Source organism: Salminus brasiliensis, chromosome 23, assembly GCF_030463535.1.
Source record: "Salminus brasiliensis chromosome 23, fSalBra1.hap2, whole genome shotgun sequence".
Taxonomy (NCBI): Eukaryota; Metazoa; Chordata; class Actinopteri; order Characiformes; family Bryconidae; genus Salminus; species Salminus brasiliensis.
The window spans coordinates 29,657,452-29,684,458 of NC_132900.1; the positions used below are offsets into that span (position 1 = coordinate 29,657,452).

Consider the following 27,007-nt stretch of genomic DNA (forward strand, 5'->3'; position numbering starts at 1 on the left):
AAATTAAATTAAATATATATATATAAATAAATTAAAAACCTTTTTAAAAAACCTTTACATTATTTAAAGACATGTTTCCCAGCAAAAAGAAATAATTTATGTCAGTGACATACTGACATAAAAATACTAATTTCTTTATGAATTTATTTTAATGTATTGAAATTATTATTTATTCTATTACACTTACTACCAAGATTAGGCAATTTAGCCTAATTTATATATATATATTATATATATTACATTAATGTATACATGTATATACATTAGGCAAAATTGTCTAATCTTGGTGGTATATATATATATATATAGTATGTCATTAAAGAGCATGATGTTTCATTCATCATGAAATTTTGCCCCACAATAAACAACAACCGCCAGATTCCCATGAAGTCAAAAAGCTCAAATGGAGGTGCACCACCTCAACAGATTTGAAATGAAGCAATCAGCATTGTGAGACCTGGAGGTGGAGACAGCCTAGAGCAATGTGGCCTGGTCCTTGTTCCCTAATGCGTAAAAAAAAAAATCACATTCTTCACATTGTAGGCCTGACATGCTCCAGCCCGCACTTTTCCCAAGAGAACCGAAAAAATATCTTTCAGAAATTCACAATGTTCATGAAGTCATTCAGAGTGGTTTAGTGTGAAACGGTGAACTGTAGAGGAATCAGAGCTCTTTACAGTGGCGGGTCTACTTGTAACATGCAGATTAAAGTACATCCAGTCAAATTAAGTAACACAATGAAGACAGATAAACAAGGAAAGAAGAGAAGGAAGGCCGAAGGGTAAGTAGCACTGAATCACTAGATAGGAAAGAGGAAGCGGGAAGCAGCGGTGTGTGAGGAAGTGTGTGGACATGTGTGTTTGTTTGTATGTCACTTATAGCAACAGCCATTCTGTCGGTCAGCTCAGGCTTTTACATGACTTCCTTTAGAGCCTCAGAACACTTGTCCAGCTCAGTCTCTGTCCACAGCCGTTTTCAGATGGGGGGTTACAGACGCGCACTGCAGTGATAGGCCTACATATAAAAGGGCACATATAGTCCATATACGGAAGCTACAAAAATGTCCGATGTCACGAAACCCAATGCATTTAAATAAACCCGCCTAATCCCAGACTGCTGCTGAAACGAGGCGCAACACACAGCAGCCAATCAGAAGAGAGGACATTTGCATTTATCCGTCTTAAAGCAATATTAAGGGACGATTCCACAGGGGGAACGGCGTCTCTGTCATTCCCACTCCAGGCCGGAACGCTGCTGCTGCACTATGGAGCTTTGGTGGAGCTTCATGAGACCCCTAAGAAACATGGGTGGGGTTCAGCGGTCACACAGACTTGCCGACTGCCTTCAGACTCGCCTCCAATTTTCCTCTGCTCCGCAAACGCAAAGGCAGCTAACATTTCAGCCATCTTCGGGCTTCAGAACATCGCAATGTGAGTGAAGGGGGACATACATAGCGTTTTTACCCCATAAAACGGAAGGCCAGATTACTAACCCTAGGATCAGACATGATAGGGGCCTTCCTGCCTTAATTATGGCTGAATTTGGTCAATTAAACTACAACAGATATTACACAGCATACATGCCCCAGCCATTGACACCCAGGCCTTAAAGATGAAGAAGTGGACAGTGAAAATAAAGGGATGCATTCGTTAGCTTCAGGTTAGGTATAGATTTTAATATTTGTTAATATTAAACAAATGTAAGAATGAAAAAAAAAAATATATATATATATATATATGTTAAGCTTATACTGGATATCCAAACACCATGATCCAGACCACTGGCCACCTCATAGGTACTAGTGTTCATGTGTCTTATGGCAGACATTGACTCCTCCTAGTGGCAGATGTAGGAAGTTTACACAGCTTGTGACAGAAACGGGGCATTTACAGTAGAAACTGATAGGAACAGTCTAACGCAGATCCACAGCGGCTCCAGTAGTCCAAGGGCCGGTTCCCCTATATGTCCTCAGATCGGCACAGACCCAGCAGAGCCAGCTGCAGGTCCCCTTTAAATTCTTTCTGTAAATTGAAACATATCAGAAGAAGGCACATAGCGCTTCATATACAATGCCAGCACATAGAGTGTGTGTTTAAAGCAACAATATGTAACATCTTTTAGAATAAAATAGCAGCTTCTAAATCACTGAGATGATCCACTGACAGTAACAGGCCCTTTAATGGTGGCTCAATGTGCTAATTACTCTTCCTGACTGTAGGGGGAGCCCAGGAACAAGAAAAACCAAATTCCACATATTGCTGCTTTAAACAGATGTATTTTCTGTATTTTCTGTTGTTTTAGTGTCATTTTAAAATACTGCCAAAAAAAAAAAAGATGTGCTCAGATGTGCTCACTACAACGAGACCCTAGTCGAGTTGTTTTTGTTGCTAGCCATGAGTGCCATTACACAGCAATGATTACCACAGAAACCTCACAGAGAGCTGTTTGGAGCAACAACATTCAGACTATATGGACAAAAGTATTGGGACACCTACACATTACACCTACAGGAGCTTGTTTGACATCCCGTTCTAAACCTATAAGCTCTATTAATAAGGAGCTGGTCCCCCTTTACTCTAAGCTCTAACAGCAGCAGCAGGTCTGGAGCTCTGCTGCAGTTACTGAGTCAGTTGGAGGCTTTTCTGCACTCTGCTCTGAGCTCAGCACTCGGCCCTGACCCCGCTCTGTAGCTTTACGTGGTCTGACAGACACTCGGTAGCTGAGCTGCTCTCTGTGAGCTGTTCCTCCTAAACTCTTCCACTGTTCAATAATAACACCACTCACAGCTGATGGAGGAAGATCTAGGAGGGAAGGTCTAAACTTCACCAGCTGACTTGTTGTTGTTGGTGCAGCGGTGTCTCCTATTACATACAGAACCACGCTGGAGTTCAGTGAGCTCTTCAGAACCTCCCGTTCTTTCACTAATGTGTGTAAGAAAGGCAGACTGCAGGGCTAGAGGCTGGATTTTATACACCTGTGACCTGTGACAATAAGACTGATTGAAACAACTCAATTCAATGATTAAGTGTGGTGTGTCCAAATACTTTTTTTTGTCCATGTACTGTAAGTTGATACAGTATGTGAACTTTGGTCCTGATTTAACATTACTGATGGTGTTTAGTTTCCCGACCAAGTCTTGTTATCGACCCGTTTTCTCTAATCTGGAACTCTCGCGCAGCTTAAGTGCACTGGTCAGTGCGTGAAGTGTGTAACTGACCTGTATGGTCGAGTAGAGGGAGGCGTTGGCCAGTTTGCGGAAACAGACCCTCACCCATAAGAGGTCCTCTTCACTCCTTCCCACCATGATGCCTCGTACGACAGCATTTTTCTGAAGCACAGATACAAAAGCACAGTGTTGTGTCCACCCCGTCCCCTTACTGCCGACAAATGGGGCAAAGAGTTTGGGACTTTATGTCCTCACCTTCATGCTGGCCTGTAAGCGCTGGGCCAGGTAGAGTGGTGTATTCTGGATTGAGCGGACTGTACAGAAAGGAGCACTTTTATTACTACAGCATGACGAGGATTATTTGCCAGTATAATGGGACACATACAGTTTGAGCCTAAAGTCACAGCATTGACTTGAGAGGTGTCCAGCCCCCTAACAGTAGTCTGTGGAGGTTTGGACTGATGGAGCTCATTAGTTTTGGCCAGGTAGTACAAAAGAAACTGGTAACTGGTAACTCCGCTGGTAACTCCGCTATTCTCAATGAAACCCAGGTAGAATGAGGGCGTTGGTCGTTTACTCACCCAAAGTGTGCAGGCCAAGTCTGAGGTCTCCTGAGAAGTGGCTCTGGACTGTTTTATCAACCACTTCTCCAGTCACGTCCTCCAGCCTAGAGAGAACTAAGACACACAGAGTACAGCAACACAGAGTCAATGTACTAATTACACTCCCTGACTGTAGGGGGAGCCCAGGAACAAGAAATACCAAATTTCACATATTGCTGCTTTAATTAGGCATTACATATTTAAAACAAATATTTTAAAATACGGCAAACAACAAAATACGGTATTCACTCAGATGTGCTTACTACTACGAGGTCCTGGTCCAGTTGTTTTGAGTGCTCTTACATAGCAAACGATTATTGAGTGCTATTTGCACCAGCATTTAATATTTTTTTAGGATTACAGACATTTTTAAGTTTTAAATATTGCTAAATAAAAGCGAAGTTAAAGTGAACAAGTGGATAATATGGATAGGAGGATGATAGATGAAGGAAGGATAGAACTACACTATATTGACTAAAGTATTGGGACACCTACACATTCCACCTACAGCAGCTTTCATGACATCCCGTTCTAAACCCATAGGCATTAATATGGAGTTGGTCCCCCCTTGGAGCTCTAACAGCAGGTTTGGAACTCTCACACAAAAAACCTTGTATCTCCATTTGTGCAGTTTTTCACTTTTTTATATAATAATTGTGAATCTGGCAGTTATTCTGTGTCCAAATTCCATGATGAACGGACCAATAGAAATGCTCCAAAATAAGCTGCCTTTTTGGAGGTTTTTATGTGACAGCGGCGATGCACAGCAAAGGCAGAGTCTAAGGTCAAAAGGTCATACCTCTGTTGAGATGGTCCAAATTGCGAGAGGTCAGCACTTGAATCCAGGGGGCAGGGTCAGGTTTCTTTCCCCTGACGGCATCTTCAAGACTCTGCACACACGTTCAGTGAGCTTTAGTATTAGTGCCAGGATACGGCTTCCTGAATGAGGCCATATACACTTTATGACGAGAGCGAGAGCTAGAGAGAGCGAGAGAGAGAGCAGAGAGAGAGAGAGCGAGAGAGAGAGCAGAGAGAGAGAGAGAGCGAGAGAGAGAGAGCAGAGAGAGAGCAGAGAGAGAGAGAGAGAGCTAGAGAGAGCAGAGAGAGAGAGAGAGAGAGAGAGCTAGAGAGAGCAGAGAGAGAGAGAGAGAGAGAGAGAGAGAGAGAGAGCTAGAGAGAGCAGAGAGAGAGAGAGAGAGAGAGAGAGAGAGAGCTAGAGAGAGCAGAGAGAGAGAGAGAGAGAGAGAGAGAGAGCTAGAGAGAGCAGAGAGAGAGAGAGAGAGAGAGAGAGAGAGAGAGAGAGAGAGCTAGAGAGAGCAGAGAGAGAGAGCTAGAGAGAGAGAGAGAGCTAGAGAGAGAGGGAGATAGCCATAGCGCCACACCTTGACATCTTGAGCTATGAGCTGGTAATCAATCTGCCCGGGTGTGTTCAGCTCCTCCTTCTGTTGATATGACAGAGATGAGGAGAGTCAGGCTCAATCATTAACTTCCTCCAGCAGACAACCTGCTATTATCTGCTATAATCAGCCTTTAGAAAGAAGCCGAAAGGGTTCTGTAAGGGTTCTTTGACTTGTTGCAGTGGTGGAACCCCCTTTTGAATGCTAAATAGAACCATATATAAACCAAAACGTAAAGAAACACAGGTATATACCATTCATATACAAGCATTTTACTTGCATATGAACAAGCATTTCAGCAGGTAAAGAACCATTCATGCATTCAGATGGTTCTTTAAGATGCCATGGTGCTATAGGGAACCACTGCATTTTCTAAAGAACCCTTACATAACCCTCAACTTCTAGGGTGTAGTAGTAGACCTAATCAGACCTGTACGCCTGAAAATCTATACTCTCTAAACAAAAAGGGTTCTATGTAGTGCGTAAAGACCCTTTTTTAAAATGTTCTATCTACAAGACCATTTACAGGAGGTCTTCTTGGATATGAACAAATGAACAAACAGAACCATTGTCTTTACTAAAGAACCCTTGAAGAACCTTTAGTAGTAGCACCTGTATACGGGCAGTGGTGGCTCAGCGGTTAGAGCGCCGGGATATCGATAACAGGGTTGTGGGTTCGATTCCCGGGCTCGGCAAGCTTCCACTGTTGGGCCCTTGAGCAAGGCCCTTTACCCTCTCTGCTCCCCGGGCGCTGGAGTTGGCTGCCCACCGCTCTGGGTGTGTGTGTGTACTCACTGCCCCTAACACATGTGTGTGTGTGAGTGTGTGTTCACTACCAGATGGGTTAAATGCGGAGGACACATTTCGCTGTACAGTGTACAGTGACAAATATGTGCACCTTTAAAAAAAAAAAAAAAAAAAAAAAAAAAAACCTTTATACCTGATATATTACATGCTCTGAGCGAAAAAGGGTTCTATATAGCTGGTAGCAATAGTAGAACCCATTCTTTTAAAGGGTTCTATCTATAAGACCAGCTACAAACATTTTTTCTTGGATATTAAGAAGACTTCAACCAGGTGAAGAACCATTCAAGCATTTAAATGGATCTGTGACTAGTCATGGTGCTATACAGAACCACTGCCTGTACCAAAGAACCCTTAACGTAGCAAATGCTTGTGTGTATGCATGATAACCTACACACTCAAAGCAAAAAAGGGTTCTATATAATACTGAAAAGGGTTCTTTGACTCATAGCAATAGTGGAACCATCTTATCTTGTAGGTTCTATGTGGTTCTATGAAGAACCTTCTAAAAAATGTTATTCTTGGATATGAAGAACGCTTTAAAGCATTGATGCATTCAAACGGATCTTAGTTATAATGGCAATCCGAACCCTCTATATGGTACTAAAAGGGGTTCTTTGACTCGTAGCAATAGTGGAACCCTTTTCAAAAAGTTTTTTGAAGAGCTATCTAGAAAAGGTTTTCCCTAGATATAAGAACACTAACCAGCTAACAAACTATTTAAGCATTTAAATGGATCTTTATCAGGCCGCTCTACAGAACCTTTGCCTTTACTAAAGAACCCTTGAACCTTGTTATTTTTAGAGCTGTTTTTTTTATGTTTGGGATCTTGGCAGATTAGAAGTATTCGGCTCAAACTATATGGCTAAGCTTCCAGCGCAGAGATACTGACCAGTGAACCCTGGTCACACGTTACCTTGAGTATGGCCAGAACCAGCTTGGTGAAGTCTTTGCTGGTCTCACTGATCAGGTCGTTCTCCAGGTAACGTCCGTACGCTGTGGGCCGAAAACACAGAGTGCGTTACTGCTGGTTTTCTACTTCTAGTTAAGTTTGCTGGAAATATCATTTTATTTCTACCTGAGTAATACTTATATATAGTAATATTTATATCACTTATATTTATATACAGTATACAGACAAAAGTATTTGGACACTCATTGATTGTTTCTTCTGAAATCAAGGCCATTATGAAAGAGTTGATCCTGCTTTTGTTGAGGTAACTGTCTCTAATGTCCTGGGAAGAAGGCTTTCTACTAGATTTTGGAGGAGCACTGCTATGAGAATTTGATTGCATTCAGCGACAAGAGTGTTAGTGAGGACAGGGTGTTTGATGACGATTACCACCCCTCCTCATCCCCAACTCTCCAACTCATCCCAAAAGTACTGGATGGAGCACCAACAAACCATCATTCCAGAGAACACAGTACTCCCACTGCTCCACAGCTCAATGCTGGGGGGGCTTTATACCCCTCAAGCCCTAGACTAGACGTGTCAGCAATGGGTGCAACTTACAGTAGCTGAATGCGTTCAGTAGATGGAGTGTCCACAAACATATGGACATGTAGTGTATATATGCCATTAGGTTCAATAAAGGTTCAATAAAGGACCATCATCAAGAGGTTTGTGTGGTATTGCTGAACCCTTATGGCTATATTTAGCTTATATATATAAAGCTTTGCACAGCATGAGGCTACCACCCCCATGTTTTACTGTTGGGATTTAGGTTTGATCAGTGTTAGCTTTGCAACCCGCCCAATTTCAGAGGAAAGCGTGGAAAGGAAAACCTGGCAACCCTGAATCTCTACACTCACCCTGCTTGTACTCTACTGTGATGTCTCTGAGCTGATCAGCAGATCTGGTGCACAACACCTCCAGGAGAGCTTCTTCATCAGTACCTAGACCCTGCCCAGCCACAAACACACACACACACACACATACATCACAAACATCCAAGTCATCCATGGCACTGACTTTCCTACTTGAGTGGTTGAGGTTCCTGGCTCACCTCCATGGAGTGACGAAGGCGATGGGCATCGAACTGAGCTGGGGTCATTAGCAGGGCCAGCAGCAGCTCCTGCACGGGCCCAGACAGGGCTTTCTTCAGAACTGTGTTCAGATCCTGAGATATGAATTGAATGATATGTATATAAAAAATACAAATAATGAAATTTAATTTAATAAATTAAAATGTAATCCGTTTTAGCTGTGGTTCAGCGGCATCTGCGCACCTTGTGTGCGAGGGTGTGGTAGGCCACAGCAATGTTCTGTCTTTGGGCATTGGTCCTGTTAGTAAGAATCCTGGTCAAGGTCATCATGTCAACAGCTAAGAACACACACACACACACACACACACACACACACTGAGACCGGTTGGACCTGTCAGAGTCTGGCTTCAGACCACAGAGCAATTCTTTGTTGGAGGCGCTTTAGCACCTAATCCTGAAGGTCATAAGGTCATAAGCCCTGTCTAAACAGCCCGGTTGGGAACGGCCAATTTGAGTGCCTGTTCCTTTAAATGATAATGACCCACTGCTGACCCCACCCCCTACACCCCCCCACACGTTCGTAACAACCCCAAGCAATACCAACTAGCAAATTTCCAACTGCTGCCAATGCGACATCGTCGAGCAGCCGACACACCGCACCAGCTAACAGATGCCTGTGCCGGCCAACATAGCTTTAAGAGTGACAAGGGGAGAGAGCGCCATCTACCCACCCAGAGAGAGCATGGCCAATTGTGCTCTCTCAGACTCCAGCTGCTGATGGCAAAGCAGCATGACTTGGGATTTCAACTTGCGGGATTTGAATAGTGACACGGCAATAGACTATTATTGGAGTTTTTTTTTTTGGAGTTTCCCACCAGGATGAACCCCCTCTGAAGTCAAAAGCAGACGTCAAACTTTTCAAAGCAGCATAAACTTCTGGGCAGCATGAACTTTGATCTACAATCAAAGCATTTATGTGGCGTAAAATGAAAAACTTTAATATAAAAAAAAAAACCCAAATATTTATAAAAACATTTAATAGCCTCTTTTTTTAATTTCCCACACAAACCACATAAGTCAGGTGAGCGAGTTCCACCTCGGAGAACATGCACTTGAAAGCACCATTAGACTTTACTTCTAAGTTTATTCTCATTAGTTTGCTTGTTTACATTTACAGCTTCCATTTACTTCACCTTGAGTTCATCTCTTTATCTCCCTCTCTCGCGCCACCCACACATACTCTCTTGCTCTCTCGCCCTCTCTCTCTCTCTACAGACCCACATGCTAGAGTGTGACAGTACTTTTGTTTTCCAGCGCGACAAAAATCTGACGAGCGTCCAGATCTGGATCGAAAGGCTGAAACGGACGCATAGTGCCGAGAGTTCCCCACCACATCTGCAAACGAAAAGAATGAACTCAGTGAACAAAGGAATGAAGAAAATGTAAACAGCAGGCTGTTAGGAATCCATACACAGCAGCTTACGTACCGTCTCTTTCCCTGGATTGTACTCGATGTTGTCCACTGGACTCTCCATTTCTAAGTACTGACTGCGGATTGGTGAAAAAAGAGACGGTTCGGGATGTCAGTGTGGAAAGTTCTTCAACACTTCTCTCAATTTCCACTGATTTCTGAAAACATTGCTCACACGGTAAAGAAAGTCGTTCAGAGTGTGGGGGTTTGGTGTGAAATTGTGGTTCACTGTGAAGAAACATGAAAAAACAGAAAAACAGGCAGGCCTAGTTTTACCGGTCCACCAGCAGCTGCACAGGACGGTCAATAGGATTTCAACAGTGGGGTGTTTGGGACCAAAACATCTGCTATTTATTGTGAAAAGGGTTCTGTGGCCTACACTGACCTCTATAATGCTTCCTGTACGGGACTCAAGCCTCGCCCTTAGAGCCTTAAGATGTAGAGGGCCCAGGACCTCATGAAGATGGCTTAGGACTAACGCCTCAGCGATGCTAATGCCACGGTTACATCAATGCTGTGTGGGGCCGGTGTCCAGCAGCCGGCAGTCTAACAGTGTGGTAGCGATGCTGTGGTAGCAGAGTCTACATGCAGTCGCTGCGGACTTTCACACACATTAATGCCACAGTGTGTCTTCACACCACTTTCCTTTACAGTCATATTTCCAGCATGGAGAGCCAACCTCAGCTTAACCTAAGAGCACAGCTCCTCTCAGCAGCTCAGATACTTGCTAGCTTTGTGGCTAAATGTAGCCCTCAGACCATCAGTACCAGAAAATCTCTTTTCCAGGCAAACAGGAGGCAGATCTTGGGGCACATGTGGGCCTCAACAAGCCCAAGCGTAAAAGAACGTCCCAACCATTAGATGTGTAAAATTTTGTGAAACAGTAAAACTGCTCCAACACCTGGATCCGTTCACCACCAGTATGTTTCTTAAGAAACCACTTAGAAAAGTTCACATCTTAGAAAATCAAAGAAAATTTTAATTAAGGAACTTAACATGAAGAGCTAATATGGAGCTGAAGAATGGTAGAAGTAGGTACATGTGAGTAGAGATAATTAAGTAGAGGTAGAAGGAAGAAGAAATAATAAAATTAATTAATTAATTGTAGAAATTTTAGCATAAAAAAAAAACAACAACCCTGAGGTGAGCCAGCTAGGCCACCCCAGTTGGCTACTTACCGTGGATCCTCCAGCTTTTCCATTGACCAGCCTGTGTCTGTCTGTAGGACACTGCTCTACCTGCCGAGTGAATGACTGTTGGACCTGAGCTGGAGCTGTCTCTCGTTACGTTTGCTGATAAGGGTGTGATGTAGACTCAGCTGCTGACAAATATTATGACTGGACTCTCCAATGACCGCCTGAGGCGCTTCAGAAACACGGTTTGTTAAGGATGGGCTTAAGGTAGGAGTCATTTAGAAGGTTGTAGGAGTGTGTAACAGAATAGTGTGGACAAAAGTATTGGGACACCTGCTCATTCCTTGTTGCTCCTGAAATCAATATCATTAAAAATGGTCGGAGTAACTGTCTCTACTGTCCAGGGAAGAAGGCTTTCTACTAGATTTTGGAGGAGCATTGCTGTGAGGATTTGACTGCACTCAGCGACAAGAGTGTTAGTGAGGACAGGATGTTTGATGATCGCAAAAGAACTGGATGGAGCACCATCCATCATTCCAGAGAACCTCCAGAGACAATTTCCCCACACCATTACAACACCTCCTCCACCAGACTGGACTGGACTGTTGACGAAAGGGAGGATGGGTTCATGGATTTAGGCTGTCGGCGCCAGCTTCTGACCCTACCAGGCTACGCTTCTCCAGCTGTCCGGTGTAGGTGAGCCTGTGCTGAGCCACTGCAGCCTCAGCTTTCTGGTCTTGGCTGACAGACGTGGTCTTCTGCTGTTGTAGCTCATCCTCCTTAAATTCGGCCGTGTTGATGGTCATTCTGAGATGCTTTTCGGCTCATCGCAGCTGTACAGAGTGGTTATGTGAGCTACTGTAGCCTTTCTCAGCAGGTCTAGGAATTCTCAAGCCAGCCACTTCTGACACCAACAATCACAATACACCCAAAATCTGAGATCAGATTTTTGTCCTGGTTCTATTGGTTGGTACGAATGATGGTAGATGTTTTAATGCATTTCACTGATTAGATAATTGCATGTGTACGTATGTGTGCATGTGTTTGAGGAACAACGAGGAAGCAGAAACCTTATAATTCTGTATTGCTACTGTATATTTGACCAACACAATACAAACAGGCAGTAAGTTCAAGTAATAAAAATAATAAAATTACAACATAAAAGTTAAAAAAAGTTACAAGGTTTACACTTAAAAGGGCTTTTTTAGTTTTTTTTTTCCTTTTTCAAAACTTTCCAAATATTTATACAGACAGATACATAATATACATAGTAGAGAGAGAGAGAGAAAAAAAACCCCTTCTACGTCCAGGAGTGGACTTCAGTTACGACTGGTCTGCTGACGGCCTGTCTTGTACGCAGCTATGTGAATGATGAAGGATGAGGTGGGTAAGAGCGAAGCCACCGTCTTTGCAAAACTCATGGCTCTGAAGGGTGAGGGAACGACGCATACCTGATGTCCTACAAGTAACAATCCATCGTTAGCGAACGGCCTAACCATGACAGCAGTTCTCATCTACTCTATTCAAATAAAGCATAATTTAACAGAATATTAATGACCAGCTAACCACTTTGGTCGTTTATCGATGTCTCTCGCAGTTCTTTATCATGCTTTCTCCTCTTTGACTCCATTGGTAATAAACCAACAACCCGCATTCGCCACCCTGTGGCCAATGGGAATAAATGCAGGTTTCAAGTCTCCCATGAGCTTCATACTGTTAAAGGAGTAGTCCATGATTTTCATCCTAGTGTCCACCTTCTGCGTCGGTATGGTGCGGCCGATTAGCACAGGCAGTAATTTCGATGCGCTTTCCCATAATTTGTTAAGGCCGGAAAATGTGCTGATGCAAAGCGAGCTAGTACTGGAATTCAATGGGCAGATGCTGAAGCAGCAGCTCAATGCCCACTGGCTTCTACTCTACTGGATTCTCCTTTGCTACGTACAGACAAGCATCGTAGAAACGGTTCATGGCAAACATCCTAACAAGATGATCCAGGTAGAATAGGTGATGCACTCAATGCACACTAATAATGGAAGCCAGCAGGCACCTGCTTTAACATCTGCCCTTTGGTTTTTAATTCTAAGTGCAAGTGAAAACAAGCACAGTACAGATGCAGAAGATGGAGATTACGTTAGAAAGCTCTGGGATGCTCCTTTAAGATATTCCTTTATATTTACTACTACTACTAGTAGGCGTGTACAAAGCACTACTCACTTTCTTTTCAGTTACAATGCTCTGTGGTTGCAAGCTTACCCCTGGATCTTCTAAGGTTTGTATACAGTACATCCTCAACTCATCAACGCTTCCTATCTTTTTATTTTCAGCCTTTTATCAGTTTCAGTCATCTGCACCATAGAAAAACAACAACACAAACAACAGAATAAACATAAAACGGCAGGCAGTAGTAGGCTACGGATCAAGATAAGACGTTACTCTCCGCGTATAAATTAAGAACGCTGCTGGAACAGCAGGTTATTACCTCTGTGCTTCTTCTGACATGAACATTTCCTTTTTCCCTTAAACTCTCCCTCTCTTTTTTTTTTTCCTCGTATCAAACAGGAAGGGAAAGCGTCTCGAACTCACACGAATGAAATGAGATTCAACTTGACTGCTAAAAAAACTAAAAACCTTCAATCAACCTTCGAGTTCTCTTAGCTCTAGCTATAGCGGGACGTATTAGGCCGCATATGCTCCTCTGAGGTGAACAGGAGGCTTGAGAAGCGTCCAGTGGCAGAGGAGGTTCGGCTCTGCGGCTGACTCCGATGTTGTGGTCGGGGTGGGTGGGCAGGCTGGCCTGGCTGGCTGGCTGGCTGGCTGTTAGGTATGAGCAGCGTCCGATCCTGCCTCGCCATCCGGGGCTTCGGTCCCACACTCGCTCTCTTCTGGGATGTCTTGGAGATCTATAAACAGAGAGTTAGTATTATTGATAGTTTATTTAATTTCATAATACATCATGAACGATCACTGACCCCAGATACAGTCAATCAGCCAAGTCATGTTCGTTATCTGACATGTGCTTGTATAGTTTACAATAGGAGATGATAGGCTAATGTTGCTAACAAGCACTGGAGTGAGACCGTCACTAATCTCGTTGTATGTAAGGTCAGGGTGTTGGATGATCACCATTCCACCTCATCTCAATTTTGCCTGCTCATCTCAAAAAGTACTGGATGGAGCACCACCATCATTCCAGAGAACACAGCAGCTGCACCACTCTACTCAATGCTCAATGCGGCTGGGGGGGGGGGGGGGGGGGGGGGGGCTTTATACCCCTCTATTTAGCCCACTGGGATTAGGCAGCATTGTGCTGATAGTCTCCAATAGAGTCTCTTCTATTGACAACTGGAAAGCTGTTTGTGTCTATGCATTTGCACATCTAGTTGAATGCATCGTTAGTGTTTGAGGGGTGTCCACAAATATTTGGACATATAATGTATCTTTACAATGACTCAAAATCTTGCTCAACTGGCATGTGGGCACACTTCTTCAGGACAAGCTTGTCTGCTTTACTCTCTATGGGAGAGATCTTATGTAGTAGGGTTGGGGGGGGTAGGGTGGTTTAGGAGGTAATGATGTAGTGTGTTGTCAGTCTTTAAAGAGGAGATCACAGAGACAGAAAGTTAAATATTGTCAGAGTACAGCGACTCCCACCCGCAGTGTAAACAGAGGGAAGAGAGTCAGACAGGATATTACCTTCTAACACACCCAGAGACGGAGAGATAGAACGCGAGAGATAGGAGAGGAGCGAAAGGTAAAGAGAGGGAAGGGCAGAATGGAGTTCTGATAGAATGGCTGATTCTGTCCGGTCATGGCGTGATCCTTCACTAGCCTGCGGGCCTCACCTCTGGGGCTGTCTGAGCGTGGGGAAATCCGAACCTCTTCCTCTTCTTCAGAATCCTCTTCCTCGCTGCCCTCCTGCACGCCGTCTTCCTGGCAGGCTAACGGGGCGAGGGGGCCCTGACTGCTGTCACTTCCTCTTCTCGGAGTCGGAGTCTTGGAAAAAACGAAGAGAGGCGTTAATAAAGAGCCGCAACGACTACAAAGCACCATACTGTACCACTGCAAACAAAGACCACGTGGAAAAAATGCACACACACAGTACCACTGGTGTGTAACTATGTGTCCAAATGTTTGTGGACGTCCCATCTAATAAATGTATTCAGCTACTTTAAGTTGCACACAGCCTGTCTAGTCCCTGTAGAGTAGTACTGCCAGTAGAATAGGACTATTCTCTGGAGCAGATAAACAAACATGAAGCTATTGGCACCATGCTGCCTAATGCCAGACGTTGGCTAGAGGGGTATAAAGCCCCCCAGCATTGAGCTGTGGAGCAGTGGAAGAACTGTGTTCTCTGGAATGATGGTGCTACCTAACTAACTAACAGGCGTCCAAATACTTTTGTCGAATGTGCTAATAACTGGAAATGCACAATGATATTTGAGTCATAACTGTATCAGCAGATAATTACATAATGATAAATTATCAACATCGGTCAGACGTTTAAATGTGACTGATATGTTTATCTCCTAATTCTTGTTTTATTTATGTCAGACTGTCTTATTATTTTCTCATTCTGTTTTCATTTATTTTTATTATTTATTTGTTTCTATCTTATATTATGTTCTTAATTAGTTTATTTACCTTTGTTGATTTTAGTTTTAGTTAACTGAACATTATATTTTCTTTTATTTTTCCATCACTTTTTGCTGTGACTTGATGATGTCGGTCTCTGTGGCCGAGACTTGATGATGTATTTAATAAGCTTCAGAAAAGCAGAAAATTGTTTAGTTGACTGCATATACATATAAATATTGTTATTCAGTAATATTTCAATATGCTGAAATATAATGTAGTCCCCAGAATATATGTTTAGATGTATTCAATATTTCAGTGTTAGAACCTAGAAATAATAAGTTATTAATAACAGAAAATATACTGTAATTATCTGTAATTTTTGTCTAAATCTGCCTGAATATTTTATTTGATATCCACTTTTATTTATTTAAAAATAATGTATTATTTAGTTTTACATTTTCATATAGATTATTTGTTTTCTTTTATTACATCACTGTTTTTTTATATCCTTGAAATTTAAAAAAATATTTTAGGCTGATTATTTGTGATATTTTATTACATTATTGTTTTTTTTTATATATTTAAACTTTTTTAGTCATTTTTTAGCTTTTATATCATATGCTTTTATATCATATATTTATATATGAAAACAGTGATACCACTCTTTTTTTTTTTTTTTTTTTTTGGCCTAATCGCTCACCTTCTGTGCTGCACCTGCATCTGTGCTGTCCTGTGTGTTGTTGCCGTTGCGTGTGGCTTGCAGTTCTCTGAGCTGCATCTCCAGCTGTGCCCGTGCTTTCTCGCTGTCCCGCAGCTTGTTCTCCAGGGGGCGCAGTCGCCCCACCTCCTCCTGCAGCAGGGAGAACTGCCGCTGCAGCAGCGTGTGTTCCCCTGGCACACCGCTCATGCCTTCTAGCAGGGCGTCTCTGGACAGGGAGCGGCTCAGCCGCACCGGGGAAGGGCCCAGTGGGACGGAGGTCGGGGTGGGTGGAGCCGAGCTGGGTGTACCGCTGTCCCACAGACACACCTCCAGGATAGAGTCTTGCCTTATTACAGCAGCCTAGAGAGGGACAGAGAGAGAGAGAGTGGCCAAATTATATAAAGGAGGAGAAAACGGACAGCAGAATGCTGACGGCTACGTAGCCGCAGGTGGTCTCAGAGACTGACCTGTAGTGCGTGGAGATGAGTGCTGAGGTTGACGAGTCTTTGGCATACATCCTGAAACACAGACAGAACAGTGTAGAGAGTTAGCTTGGGGCGTCCTACTTGAATAAGGTTGCATTTTGATAGATGAATGATCCAGTAACCATTCCGCACCTCATTGGGAGTCCTGTCCTGCAGCTGGTTGCCATTTCTGTCCTATAGAAAGGAGGGCAATTATGGTTCAGAAATGAGAAAATACTATAATTCATCAGTGGCTTGATTTTCTGACTTAATGTTGATGTGAATTCTCCCCTTTAACGTCCTAGTTGCTGAAAAAGGTGCCATAGGATGCACTTATTTAAGCATGTATTTAATTTGTATTTTAATTTAGAAATAGGGGTGAAAAATACTCTGATGCAATTGTACAAGCCTATTTACCACCCTGTTATTTGCCTGAGATTTAAACACTGATTTTCCTTTTACAGAGAAGCTGGATTATGCCACCAGCGACTGACCACAGAACCCACCTATTATAGCATAGTTTAACACAGTAACAAGAGAGAAGAGCCGCTCTCCAGTATCAGCAGCACCGTTTTCTCCTGAAGCCATCGTCGTCTTTTAGTACAGACTGTGATGTAACAGTTTTGGGGTTTTGAAATCGGCCAGTTTTACAGCTCTGTTTTTGGTTCTGCTGGATGTTCTTTCGAAGGAGGGACACCAGTGTTTGATCATTTAACTATCTGGCCCTGAATGACCAAAATCAGCGCCTTACCTTCTGTGATGGACTGTTCCCATCATGAGTTCCATTAACCGAAACGGTCTCTCCATCTGTGTTTAGGGGAAAGGCAGAGATAGGAAGCATGGGAATATTAGGGAGTCTTTTTATAAAGGCATGTCTTCTGTAAACAAACACAGAAGGCTGAAGACTTACTGCTCATTGGCACCTCCATGTGGTTCTGCACATTGTTGGAACTGCAGGACTGAGGAAGCTCGATGCTGGAGCCCAGGAGCAGTTCACTCAGTCTGTCCACTAATTTAAGGAACAGGGGAAAAATTATTAGACTTTATCCCCAGATGAATTAATAAGCAAAAGAATGTCTTCTTGGTTCTTGGTACAGAACAACTGCCATATTCATATTCTAATTATACCTAAAATTTATGGCTAAAAGGGTTTTTAAAAGTTTTGGCACCCCAAAATACCACAATAGCTTAATGTAACATATTGAAACCAAAAAAATATCAACAATAAGAGACCATTAAGTGTGCCATGAGCTCCCCGGACAGAAATCAGTCACCTTGTGAGTTTAAGGTGGTAGTGACTTCAGGCTCCTGCAGGTTGTGTGTTGGAATTCAAAGATTTAGAAAAGGTGCTACAGTGCAGTGAGGGTCCCGTTGGATGTGTGGAAAATGGGTCTCAAAGCAGATGTTAATGATTGGCTGAAAGGAGTGACTGCATTTGGGCGTAGCCAAAGGCCATAGAGTGAAGAAAGTAGCTAAATCTGCAGGTGTATGAAAGCATACAGTTATATGGGTCTACCAGCAGTGGCAGAAATCTACAATCTACAGTCTACAGGGAATTCTCCACAGAATTGTGGCCGAAAGTCGCTTCACTTCCAAGACAGAACTGCTTCTAGAAGTCCACGCAGGTCCTTCACCACCAACTTCTGAAAGGACGCTCCACAGGGAGCTGCAGACCATCAACACTTCTGCTCAAGAGTGAATTTCCTGTAGGCTGGGATTTCTGCCACTGCTGGTAGACCCGTATGACCGTACGCTTCCATACACCTGCAGATTCAGCTACTGTGGTCTTTGGCCACGCCCAAATGCAGTCCCTCCTGTATCTGCTTTGAGACCCATTACCAACCTTGTACCACCTCTTCTCAGTCTATGAATCCTGCCACACACCTTACAGCGCCATCATTCTCGTGTAGCGCCATCTGCAAGAGCCTGAAGTCAGGTAAAAAGGAAACTCCGGTAACTCAGGTGTCCCGTCATACCTTCAGCAATGGCATTATTCAGTAATCTTTCAGCTTGGGGTGCGTAAGGCGTGTCTGCTCGGAACACATTGCGGCAGTTGGTGGGATGGGTGACTTCTTGACCTCCAGTGACCTCTGCCAGGTCGTAGAATAGGGTCACGCGTTCCTGTAGCAGCTCCAGCACCTCCCGGTCCTTTTGCTGAATATCAGCTGAGAGAGAGAGAAAGAGAGAGAGAAATTTACAGACAATCCATTTAGCTCACCAGAACATTCACCACATTAGACCAATGTTACCCCAGTCCCATTCCTCAGAGGTCATGGAAGGTTTAAACAGCGGGGTGGATAAAGCAGTGAGAGCAGGAAATGGAACAGCGCTGAATGATGGGAAAACGGTCTCGTCCTGGTACTGACCTCTGATTCTACGCAGAAGGGCTTTGTCCTCCGTCTCAATAAGGGGGAAATCTTCCCTGGAGGGGCACCTGTGTGAGGGACGGAGAGGATGAGGAAATGAATACAGAGACCTCCTGTGTGTGTGTGTGTGGCACTATCCCAGTTTTACCTATTGTTGCAAATAAGTCACTTTCTGTCTTTATCTCCTTTAACTCATTTAAATCTGAGCCTGGATTTATGGGTAAGCTGCATGTCCACAATGTCCACAGTAAATTGGATCGCTATGTGGAACTGGAGCTTTCTGTGTGCTACCCTCTTTCTATTACTGTGTTCAAAGAAACTCCATGCTGCCTTTATTGTTGGATGCACTGGGATAGTTCATGACTGAGTGTGCTGACTATTTATTTGTTATAATTTGAGAAACAATAAAAGAGGACTGATGTATTTTTGTACTCAGCTATTACTAAGTATTTGCCCTTTTTACTATTTTGCATAAATAGTAACTTATAAAATAAGGCTATTACTCAGTTTTACCTTTTTTTTTTTTTTTTTTAGATCATATTATTTATCACAAATCACATTACAAGAGGAGGACAGCAGATTCAAATTACTAATAAAAAAAACAATCCAGCATTTTCTTCATATTAAATAAAATAAAATAAAGTGTGTTTAAGGTATTTTCTCTTAAACAGAACAGAAACACAAATGCTGCTCTGTTCCTCCGGTATTAACTTTAAACAGTTACTACTTTGGTACACTAGGCGGCAGCGGCAGCCTTTTAAGTGCTGGACAAGGAGGGAGTCTAGCCATTCACTCACAACAGCACAAACCAGATGGACAGTTAGAAAGCGGAATTAAATCCAGGCCAATTTTCTTATATATTTATTTTTAATAATATTGTATATGACAAACCAATAGGCCATTTGGTTATTATTTTAAGGATCCAAAATATGGCCTAAAAAGTATCAGAAAATGTGTATAATAATAATTACTAATATCAATTGATTTGTAAAAACAGCCCTAGTGGTGGAGCTGAGGAGAGAGGGTGCACTCACTGCCTCACTGCCTCCTGAATGATCTTCATCCAGTTGTTCCTGTCGTCTTTGGAGGCGGCATGCAGCTCGTACATCTCTGGAGGTTCTGGAGGATTGGAGTTGCTGATGAGGAACATCCCTCGCTCCTGATTGGCTATATCCCTGACTATCAGGTTCTGCAGGGACAGGACTGAAGGCTTGTCCTTCAAAGACAGACAAGAGTAAAAGAGGTTTGAATGAAGGCTTTTTCTTGCTCTGTGTGCAGCCAGTGATTTCTGGAGCTGCCTTCTGATACACTTTGTACATCATATGAAGCTTCATATGAAGCACACTTCATTTACCAGTGTCAGAAACAGGTAAAGAGGACAATGACGATTCCTGCCAAATAATTCTCAATAATGCTGGGAATTCAGAGGGCTCTGAATCTGTGACTCACCAGACAGGGGAAAAAATACTTCTGGTCTTTTTCCTGCAAGAACACCAGGATGTCGGTCAGCAGCAGGACTTGCACATCTACAAAAATAAACACAGCTTGCTGTTAGTCGAGAACGTAAACAGGCCCAATTAGTAGCTTCAGTAACACGCACGTATACAAGTACAAGTAAATGAATGCCCAGACATTAAGGGTGCTAGACTGGGAGTTCACAACAATTTATTTACATTAAAATCATAATTTAACAACAATAAAATTATTTAGACTGAGATCTGTCATTTTTAATACACTAAACACACAACAAATTTGAGCACTTACATGCACTCCTAAAGGCTCTTTAAGCACGTTTAAGGTTCTTAATTGTGAAAGAAAGTCAATGTACAAAATCATGTTTATGCAAGCAATTACAAACCAGAAGTGATCACCATGTTGCTTTTCTAAGCAGCACTGGAAGTATCCTCTATTAACCTCTTAAACCCTGAGCTTAGACCCACACCTAACTACATGACTTCCACAATTAGCAACAATTTCACAAACCCTAAAATAGAACTCTGTGGGAAGTAAATGTTACCAAAAAATGTATAATCATTTCTGCAGTGGGATGAATAAGTAAATAATAAAGCTTGTGTTTAATGGTTACTAAAGTAAATGTAAAGGTAATAAGTATATAAAAATATAAATATGAATACTTACTATAGGTGGGAGATACTTGGGGTCCTGACATTAAAAATAGCAGTGGCGCATTCATAAACCACTATCTAGAACTAGTACAAATGACTTGGACACTTTGACTAGGTGATATTGTGCAGATTTCATATCATATAATATTCGTTGTGATATTATATCATGCAGACAAAATGCATCAGTAATGCATCAGTAAAAAAATCAGTAATGCATCAGTAAAAAAAAATGCATCAGTAAAAAAACTGCTATTCAAATACTTTCCAATACCCAGTACAGTACAGTACAGTACAGTACAGGACTTCCAGTCTCACTCCCTGATACCCCCGATATGCTCAGAAAAGTATAGGATGTATCACAAGTAGAGCTATGACAATATTTTATCGTATCGTGCAAAATTTTGTTATAGTGATAATTATAGTCTTTTCTAAGCATATGGAGGAGACTGTTATTACTGCTTAATAAACACTGATCCGCTGCAGGTTTCATTACTAACAGTGTGATTAGACGGGTTTAATTAGATGAAGAGCAGCAGGTGTTGAGTATAAATCACTGTATTTTATTTAGTATATATATAAAATTATTATAATTAAAATTGTAAAAAAAAAATTTGGTGTATTATGACTGATTCGGACCTATCAAAAATGATGCACAAACCTTTAGGAATTGGTGCACTTTAACATCCCTATCAACCAACGTTCACCCTCACAGCCGTTTACCTTTGAGTCTGGAGCCCTGTGCAGTCTTCCACAGCAGTGTCCCCTCGTGGATGAGCCTCCTCCTCTGCAGTTCTCCACCCCGGAACACGCCTCCTCCACGCACCTCTGTTTCAGCCCGAGGGTCCAGCTTGCCACGAATCTCCTGCAGCCGCTGTGTGTGCTCAAGCTCCTGCACCTGCTGATCCACTGAGCTCAGCAGCTCCCGGATCAGAACCAGGGCCTGGCTCAGCGACTCCGCCTCCTCTTCACTGCCTGAGAAACAACATACATACACATATATAGTGCTGGTTAGAAACAGACAGGCAGACTGATAACACAAGGTACAACTAGTGCGGATTCTGGACAGCACTAGCAGAGTTCTAGCAGAGTTCTGGAAAGCATCTGGATAACCACTTAAAGCTTTACATATCATACGCCTTAACTGTGTGTTTGAATCTGTCAATCAAATGAACTCTCAGTCTATCTTTTTGACCATGTCTCAAGTGACCAGTAATCCATGCCACTGGGGACTGGAGTGTGTCCATTGTGGCAATGTGATAAATTGTCTGCTTGTTGGTTTATAAGCATAGTGATCAAATTTACCCCTCGGGGGTTCATTAAAAGAAGCAGTGAACCAACCAAGCAACCAATCAATAAACACAATCAATAATTAAATGAACAAACAGATCGCTACTGTGGGAAAATGAAGATATTTGAGGAGGTGTTGGAGAGGTATCTGTGTCTCACCTTTCGTATTGTCCAGTATCCGCTGGATCAGCACTGGGTACTTGGTGATGCGCTGAGTGACGAGCAGGATGCACTCTTGGACTCCATGGCGACGGAGCAGGGGACCTCTGCTCACTCTCTATGCAGACAAACAGATAAATCTTTAGAAATAGTTCATATATATATATATATATATATATATATATATATATATATATATATTCAGATGCTCATTTCACATTAAATCAGCACTTTTTAGATCTTATTACTGTCCGTATACATATGTCATTTCAATATCGTGGAGTTTTCCTTTTACTCACCCGGATGAAGTGCTGGAATCTCTTGTCCCGGGACAGCAGCTCCTTGTAGAGCTTCACGGCCTTCAGGTGACGGCTGCAAAATTCGGCGTAGCACTTCCTCATCTCATCAGCATTGTGGCCTGAAAACTGAATGGAGGAGGAATGGCACAGATGAGCCTGTGTGAGCTTGGTGATGTTCAAGAAAACGTCCTGTTTTTTTCCCTGGTCTACAATGTTATCAGCCATCCGTCAACATCGGACGGTACTCACCTGCTCCACCAGCACGTCTCCGAGCTGCTGGATGGTGAAGTTGGTGGTGCTGCCTGGCGCCAGGCTGTGGTTTCTCCTGCTCAGCAGTTGATTGAGGAAACGCGAGTGAAGCGCCACCAGCTGGTCCAGGCAGGGGAAGACGGCATGAGCCACGCCGGGCTCCAGCAGGACCTCCTCCAGCATGCCACGCCGGAACACGCCCTCCATGATCCGCAGAGTCCGCACGTGGTGCAGCTCGGTCTGGATCAGCTCTGCCGTGAAAGGAGCAGAACTTGGGGTTAGGCACACTACCCCTCAGTGTATGTGGAGGAAGAGCAGAAGAAGTGCAGGAACAGGCCTCACCATAGATGACGTCCTGTCTCTTGATCACGTCTTTGCGGTGAGTCTGCAGGTATGAGGCGTCCACTGCCAAACTCCACGAATCGGCCTCAAAGTCCCGGCCGTCCTTCTCCAGCTCCTCCAGCATTGAAGCATAATACACTTCGCCTGTGTGTGTGTGTGTGTGTGGGGGGGGGATCAGGTAATAACATGTGTGATCAATTATTTAATATGTGACCACAGAAAATTCAGGGTTTTTTTACAGCTACAGATTCATGCCTGGAAAGTGCCGAATAACACACTTACTCTCTAAAAACCTTTAGATTTCATTGTGACATTAATAAAAATATATATTTTTTGCATTTAAAGCAGCATTATGTAATTTCCTTCCCTTAAAACAACAGCTTCAAAGGCTGACTGTAACAAGAAGAACATTGTGGCGGTTGTTGCTGCTCTGGGCTTGGGACGCTGCTAACTGCACTGTGTAACTTTGAAGAAGCGAGCACGAAAATGCCAGCGGGAGCGCTGTGAAGCCCGATACATTAGTGTAAGATCCTGTAATATTACTCTACCGGCTCAGTCCACATGCTTTTTACTTTCAGTGACACGTCTGTATCTCTCAGCTTGTCCAGAAATATGTGTGTCTATAAAGTGGCTCAGGGCTTATATAACACTTCCAGACTGTAGGGGGAGCCCAGGAGCAAGAAATGCCAATTTTCCATAGTGCTGCTTTAAAGTAAGCACAGGAAACGACGATGACAAGCTCAAATTTTATTAGAGAACAGATAACCAGCCCTTGTTTTCCTTCATTTCCTCTCACTTGTCTTACCGTCATCATTCAGAGATTCCATGGACATAGCCCTGTTCCTGAAGTTCAGAGAGTCTGTAGACTGGGACAGAATTCGTCTGAGGCCAAGCGGAGAGTCGTCATTCAGATTCCTGTCCGTGCACACACACCCAAACACACAGAAATAAGCAACAGCAAGTTTAAACTGACAGTACTAAAGTAAGAAGAGACAAGAGGAAAGTTGGGTTGGTGGGAAGTTGGTGGGCTGGTTCTTTAACCTTCGCCTTATCATTAACAAATCCTTCTCATGATTCTATTTTGAAGGGCTTATAAGTCCAGGAGTCGCTGCACAGTAGAATAGTGCACCACCTTCACTGGTCTGCTCAATCTTTAGCTAAGTAAGGCCTTTTGCAGTCAAACGGAGGGTTGATGAGCCTTTCTAGCAATCCTATGAGCAGTTCTCTCTCTCTGTTGACCTCCACTGTTCCTATAACCATTTGTTAATTACATTAGGAGCTTCAGGAGTCTTCTCTGCTTTGGGGGCGTCAGTTATCGTAACATTCAGAGTGCTCGGCAGCTGCTAATGCCAGGTTCACGCCACTCGATTTTAGCCCTGATTTTTGAATCGTTGACTGTTTCTGGGAATTGCAGGCAAAAGCCTCAGGTTGGAGGCAAATGGTGTTCACTCGGACGCTTTGTGTAAACAGATGAAAGGCAAATCCAAGAGCTTGTCGAGTGATCACAGATGCTTCGCAAGCTCCCGACAAATATCTAGCAGGTTTAATATCTGGATCTGTCGCGACACTAAATCCAGTTAGTGTAAAAAGTGTGGTGACTAGAAGCTCAGTGCAGCAACTGGCCACATCCAATGAGAGCATCCGACACGGAGTGAGGAGAAAGCCGGGGGCGGACTTTATCTTTTTCTTCAGTGAGTTTTTAACTGCAAATCAGCTTGTATCGCTCTCGACATTTCAGGAAAAAAGATAAAAATTATATAAAAATCTAATAAAAATTATAAAAATTAACGTCTCGTGCACGGCATCGCATCAGTTCTTCTGTATGTCTTTGAGACCAAATGTGATGTTGGATGGCAGACAGACTAGTCGCGGGTTCTCCCGAGAAAAAAAGATCTTATCATTTGTGACGCTGATCAGTCATGTATAGTGTGGAAACCACACCCACTAAAAGATTCTGACATCTGACAATCGGGTAGAGAGAACCTGGCGTTTCAGAAGCCCATGGCCGTTGATTTTTGGGATTAGAGTTTGAGAGTGCTGGGGCATCAAAACGCATTATATTTCTTGGGGTGCCTAAACTTTTGCATGGTGCTCCTTTTTTTCTTTCTAAAATTGCACAGCTTTAACTTGATCAGCATGATTGGTCCATTTCACATCAGTGAAGAAATACACCATTTAATCATAATCAGGGTTCAAGTAATGTTTGTTATTATGGCTCTAACTGTGCTCCTATAGGTGGCCTCGGTAGCTCCATGCAGCACAACAAGCAGGACCGTAAATGGTGCGGATAGCTTAGTGAGTCCTGCACTGAAAAGCTAATAATAGTGAACGATAAGAAAAAGGACAGGCCGTGTCTCGAACTCTATTCACAGGCATAACATCAACAGTTTCATGGGTCCTATAATAGAACCTTGTGGGACTCCACAAGCTGCGCTAAACCAAACAGCTACCAAATCATTTGCAATATAATTTCTGCATTGGGATTCATAACTGTTTAAATCCTTGTAATAGATTATTGATATAGATGATGGTGATGGTGGTATAGATGATGGACTGGATGGTGGTAACTGCTGATAAAGCAGCTGCCTGATAAAGGCAATGCAGGTAAATAAGAAAAACGTGTTGCTGCTCTCCAGATTCAGGTCGCTTCCACGTAATAGGTTTCATCAATCACTCTCACCCTGCGATGTTATTGGTGGACACGCTCTTGTTGAGGGAGAGGGTGGAGCGTCCCCGGCGTGAGCCCAGCAGAGACTGCCGCAGACTGTCGGAGGGGTAGATGGCTGAGCTCGGCCTTTCCTTTATCATGGGAGCTGAGAGAGAGAGAGAGAGACCTTTGTTAGCTTTCATATCTTAACTAAAGCAACTTGCTTTTGCAGACCTTCAGTTTTACAACCTGAGCTAAAGGTACAAAAGCAGCTGACTGTGTTTCTTATCATAATCTGTCTAGGAAAGAAGCTGTGGAATAGTGGGGCCATGTTCTCTGAGGTTGGGGGCGTTGGTTTAGGAACGGGTGGCAATAATCCACCAACAGCAATGCTCCTCCAAAATCTAGCAGAAAGCCTTCTTCCCTGGACAGTTGAGACACTTACTCCAACAAAAGCAGGACAAACTCTTTTTTTAATACCACTTAGAGCAGGCGTCCCAATACTTTTGTCCATATAGAGTATACAAAAAACAGCTGTGCTGCAGAGACGTTAGATTGCCAATAGGAGGCAGCGCCGCTCCTCTAGCTTACCTGCATTGGTCTCAGAAGTAGGTGTTAAAATCTAGCCATGAGGAAGGGAGGAGACAAGGTAAACACAGGAAAACTAAGTCATCCGCTGGGAAAGGGAAGGGAGGCCTGTAGAAAGCAGTGAAAATTACACTCACTTTTGCTGCGAAGGGCCACGTTCTGGAGAGCCGAGCTGTTCCTCACCAGGGCTAACTTCTGCTGCTGCAAGAGGACCACAGACAATCATGGAGAGTGAGTGTGTGTAGTTAATGTATGAATAACACAGTCAGACAGTAAAACAGTGCAATAAATTACAATATATAGTCAAAAGTTTGTGGACACTTGCTTCATGCAATGTTTCTTTCAAAAGATCTTCTTCAATACTGTGCAAAAAAAAAAGTGCACTGTAGATTAAAAGTCCAGTAGACTGTGGAACAGAACACTGCTGTTTTTGGTTGAGAATTTGATTGCATTCAGACACAGGAGCATTAGTGAGGTCAGGTGCTGATGCTACCACTCCAGCTCATTCCTAATTTACTGGATGGATCTCCATCACTCCAGAGAACACTGCTCCACTGAATCACAGCCCAGTGCAAGGGATGTTATACTCATTGGACATGGTGACCTTAGAAATTAGCCCACTTTAGGCAAGCTGAATTTACTAATA

The 27,007-nt window shown here is 43.1% G+C and overlaps 2 protein-coding genes across 4 annotated transcripts in view; both read right to left on the reverse strand.

The window, feature by feature from the left end:
* Positions 1-1,677: 1,677 nt before the first annotated feature.
* Positions 1,678-10,735, reverse strand: LOC140545603 (annexin A2-like). Its single transcript, XM_072668463.1, has 13 exons — positions 10,605-10,735; positions 9,443-9,503; positions 9,257-9,350; positions 8,199-8,293; positions 7,976-8,089; positions 7,782-7,872; positions 6,886-6,965; positions 5,151-5,210; positions 4,568-4,658; positions 3,748-3,843; positions 3,422-3,480; positions 3,218-3,328; positions 1,678-2,021 (listed from the first exon to the last, which is right to left on the reverse strand). Exons 1-13 carry the CDS (start codon positions 10,625-10,627, stop codon positions 1,959-1,961), a joined length of 1,038 nt encoding a protein of 345 aa, XP_072524564.1. The 5' UTR covers positions 10,628-10,735; the 3' UTR covers positions 1,678-1,958.
* A 932-nt stretch (positions 10,736-11,667) lies between these two features.
* arhgef2b (rho/rac guanine nucleotide exchange factor (GEF) 2b) overlaps positions 11,668-27,007 on the reverse strand; it is an 80,318-nt gene continuing 64,978 nt past the window's right edge. For all 3 annotated transcript variants that reach the window (XM_072668840.1, XM_072668842.1, XM_072668841.1), the window contains 19 exons: positions 26,499-26,562; positions 25,807-25,939; positions 23,932-24,041; positions 23,127-23,270; positions 22,785-23,035; positions 22,536-22,661; positions 22,237-22,354; positions 21,511-21,762; positions 20,114-20,190; positions 19,699-19,880; positions 18,665-18,732; positions 18,275-18,463; positions 17,209-17,307; positions 17,050-17,105; positions 16,452-16,493; positions 16,302-16,352; positions 15,835-16,194; positions 14,402-14,552; positions 11,668-13,459 (listed from right to left, as the gene is read on the reverse strand). In XM_072668840.1, coding sequence (XP_072524941.1) covers positions 13,377-13,459; positions 14,402-14,552; positions 15,835-16,194; positions 16,302-16,352; positions 16,452-16,493; positions 17,050-17,105; positions 17,209-17,307; positions 18,275-18,463; positions 18,665-18,732; positions 19,699-19,880; positions 20,114-20,190; positions 21,511-21,762; positions 22,237-22,354; positions 22,536-22,661; positions 22,785-23,035; positions 23,127-23,270; positions 23,932-24,041; positions 25,807-25,939; positions 26,499-26,562 — 2,556 coding nt within the window. In that variant the 3' untranslated portion in view covers positions 11,668-13,376. The remainder of the gene's footprint in view (positions 13,460-14,401; positions 14,553-15,834; positions 16,195-16,301; positions 16,353-16,451; positions 16,494-17,049; positions 17,106-17,208; positions 17,308-18,274; positions 18,464-18,664; positions 18,733-19,698; positions 19,881-20,113; positions 20,191-21,510; positions 21,763-22,236; positions 22,355-22,535; positions 22,662-22,784; positions 23,036-23,126; positions 23,271-23,931; positions 24,042-25,806; positions 25,940-26,498; positions 26,563-27,007) is intronic.

What these genes read in the sequence shown, in the direction of transcription:
- LOC140545603 (XM_072668463.1), bottom strand. Translation starts at nt 10,627, where the DNA reads ATGGAAAAGCTGGAGGATCCACG. An exon ending in ACCACACCCTCGCACACAAG is followed by an intron (nt 8,090 to 8,198) that starts GTGCGCAGATGC and finishes TTCATATCTCAG; the next exon opens with GATCTGAACACAGTTCTGAA. An exon ending in CCCTCTACTCGACCATACAG is followed by an intron (nt 2,022 to 3,217) that starts GTCAGTTACACA and finishes TTCAATTTACAG; the next exon opens with AAAGAATTTAAAGGGGACCT.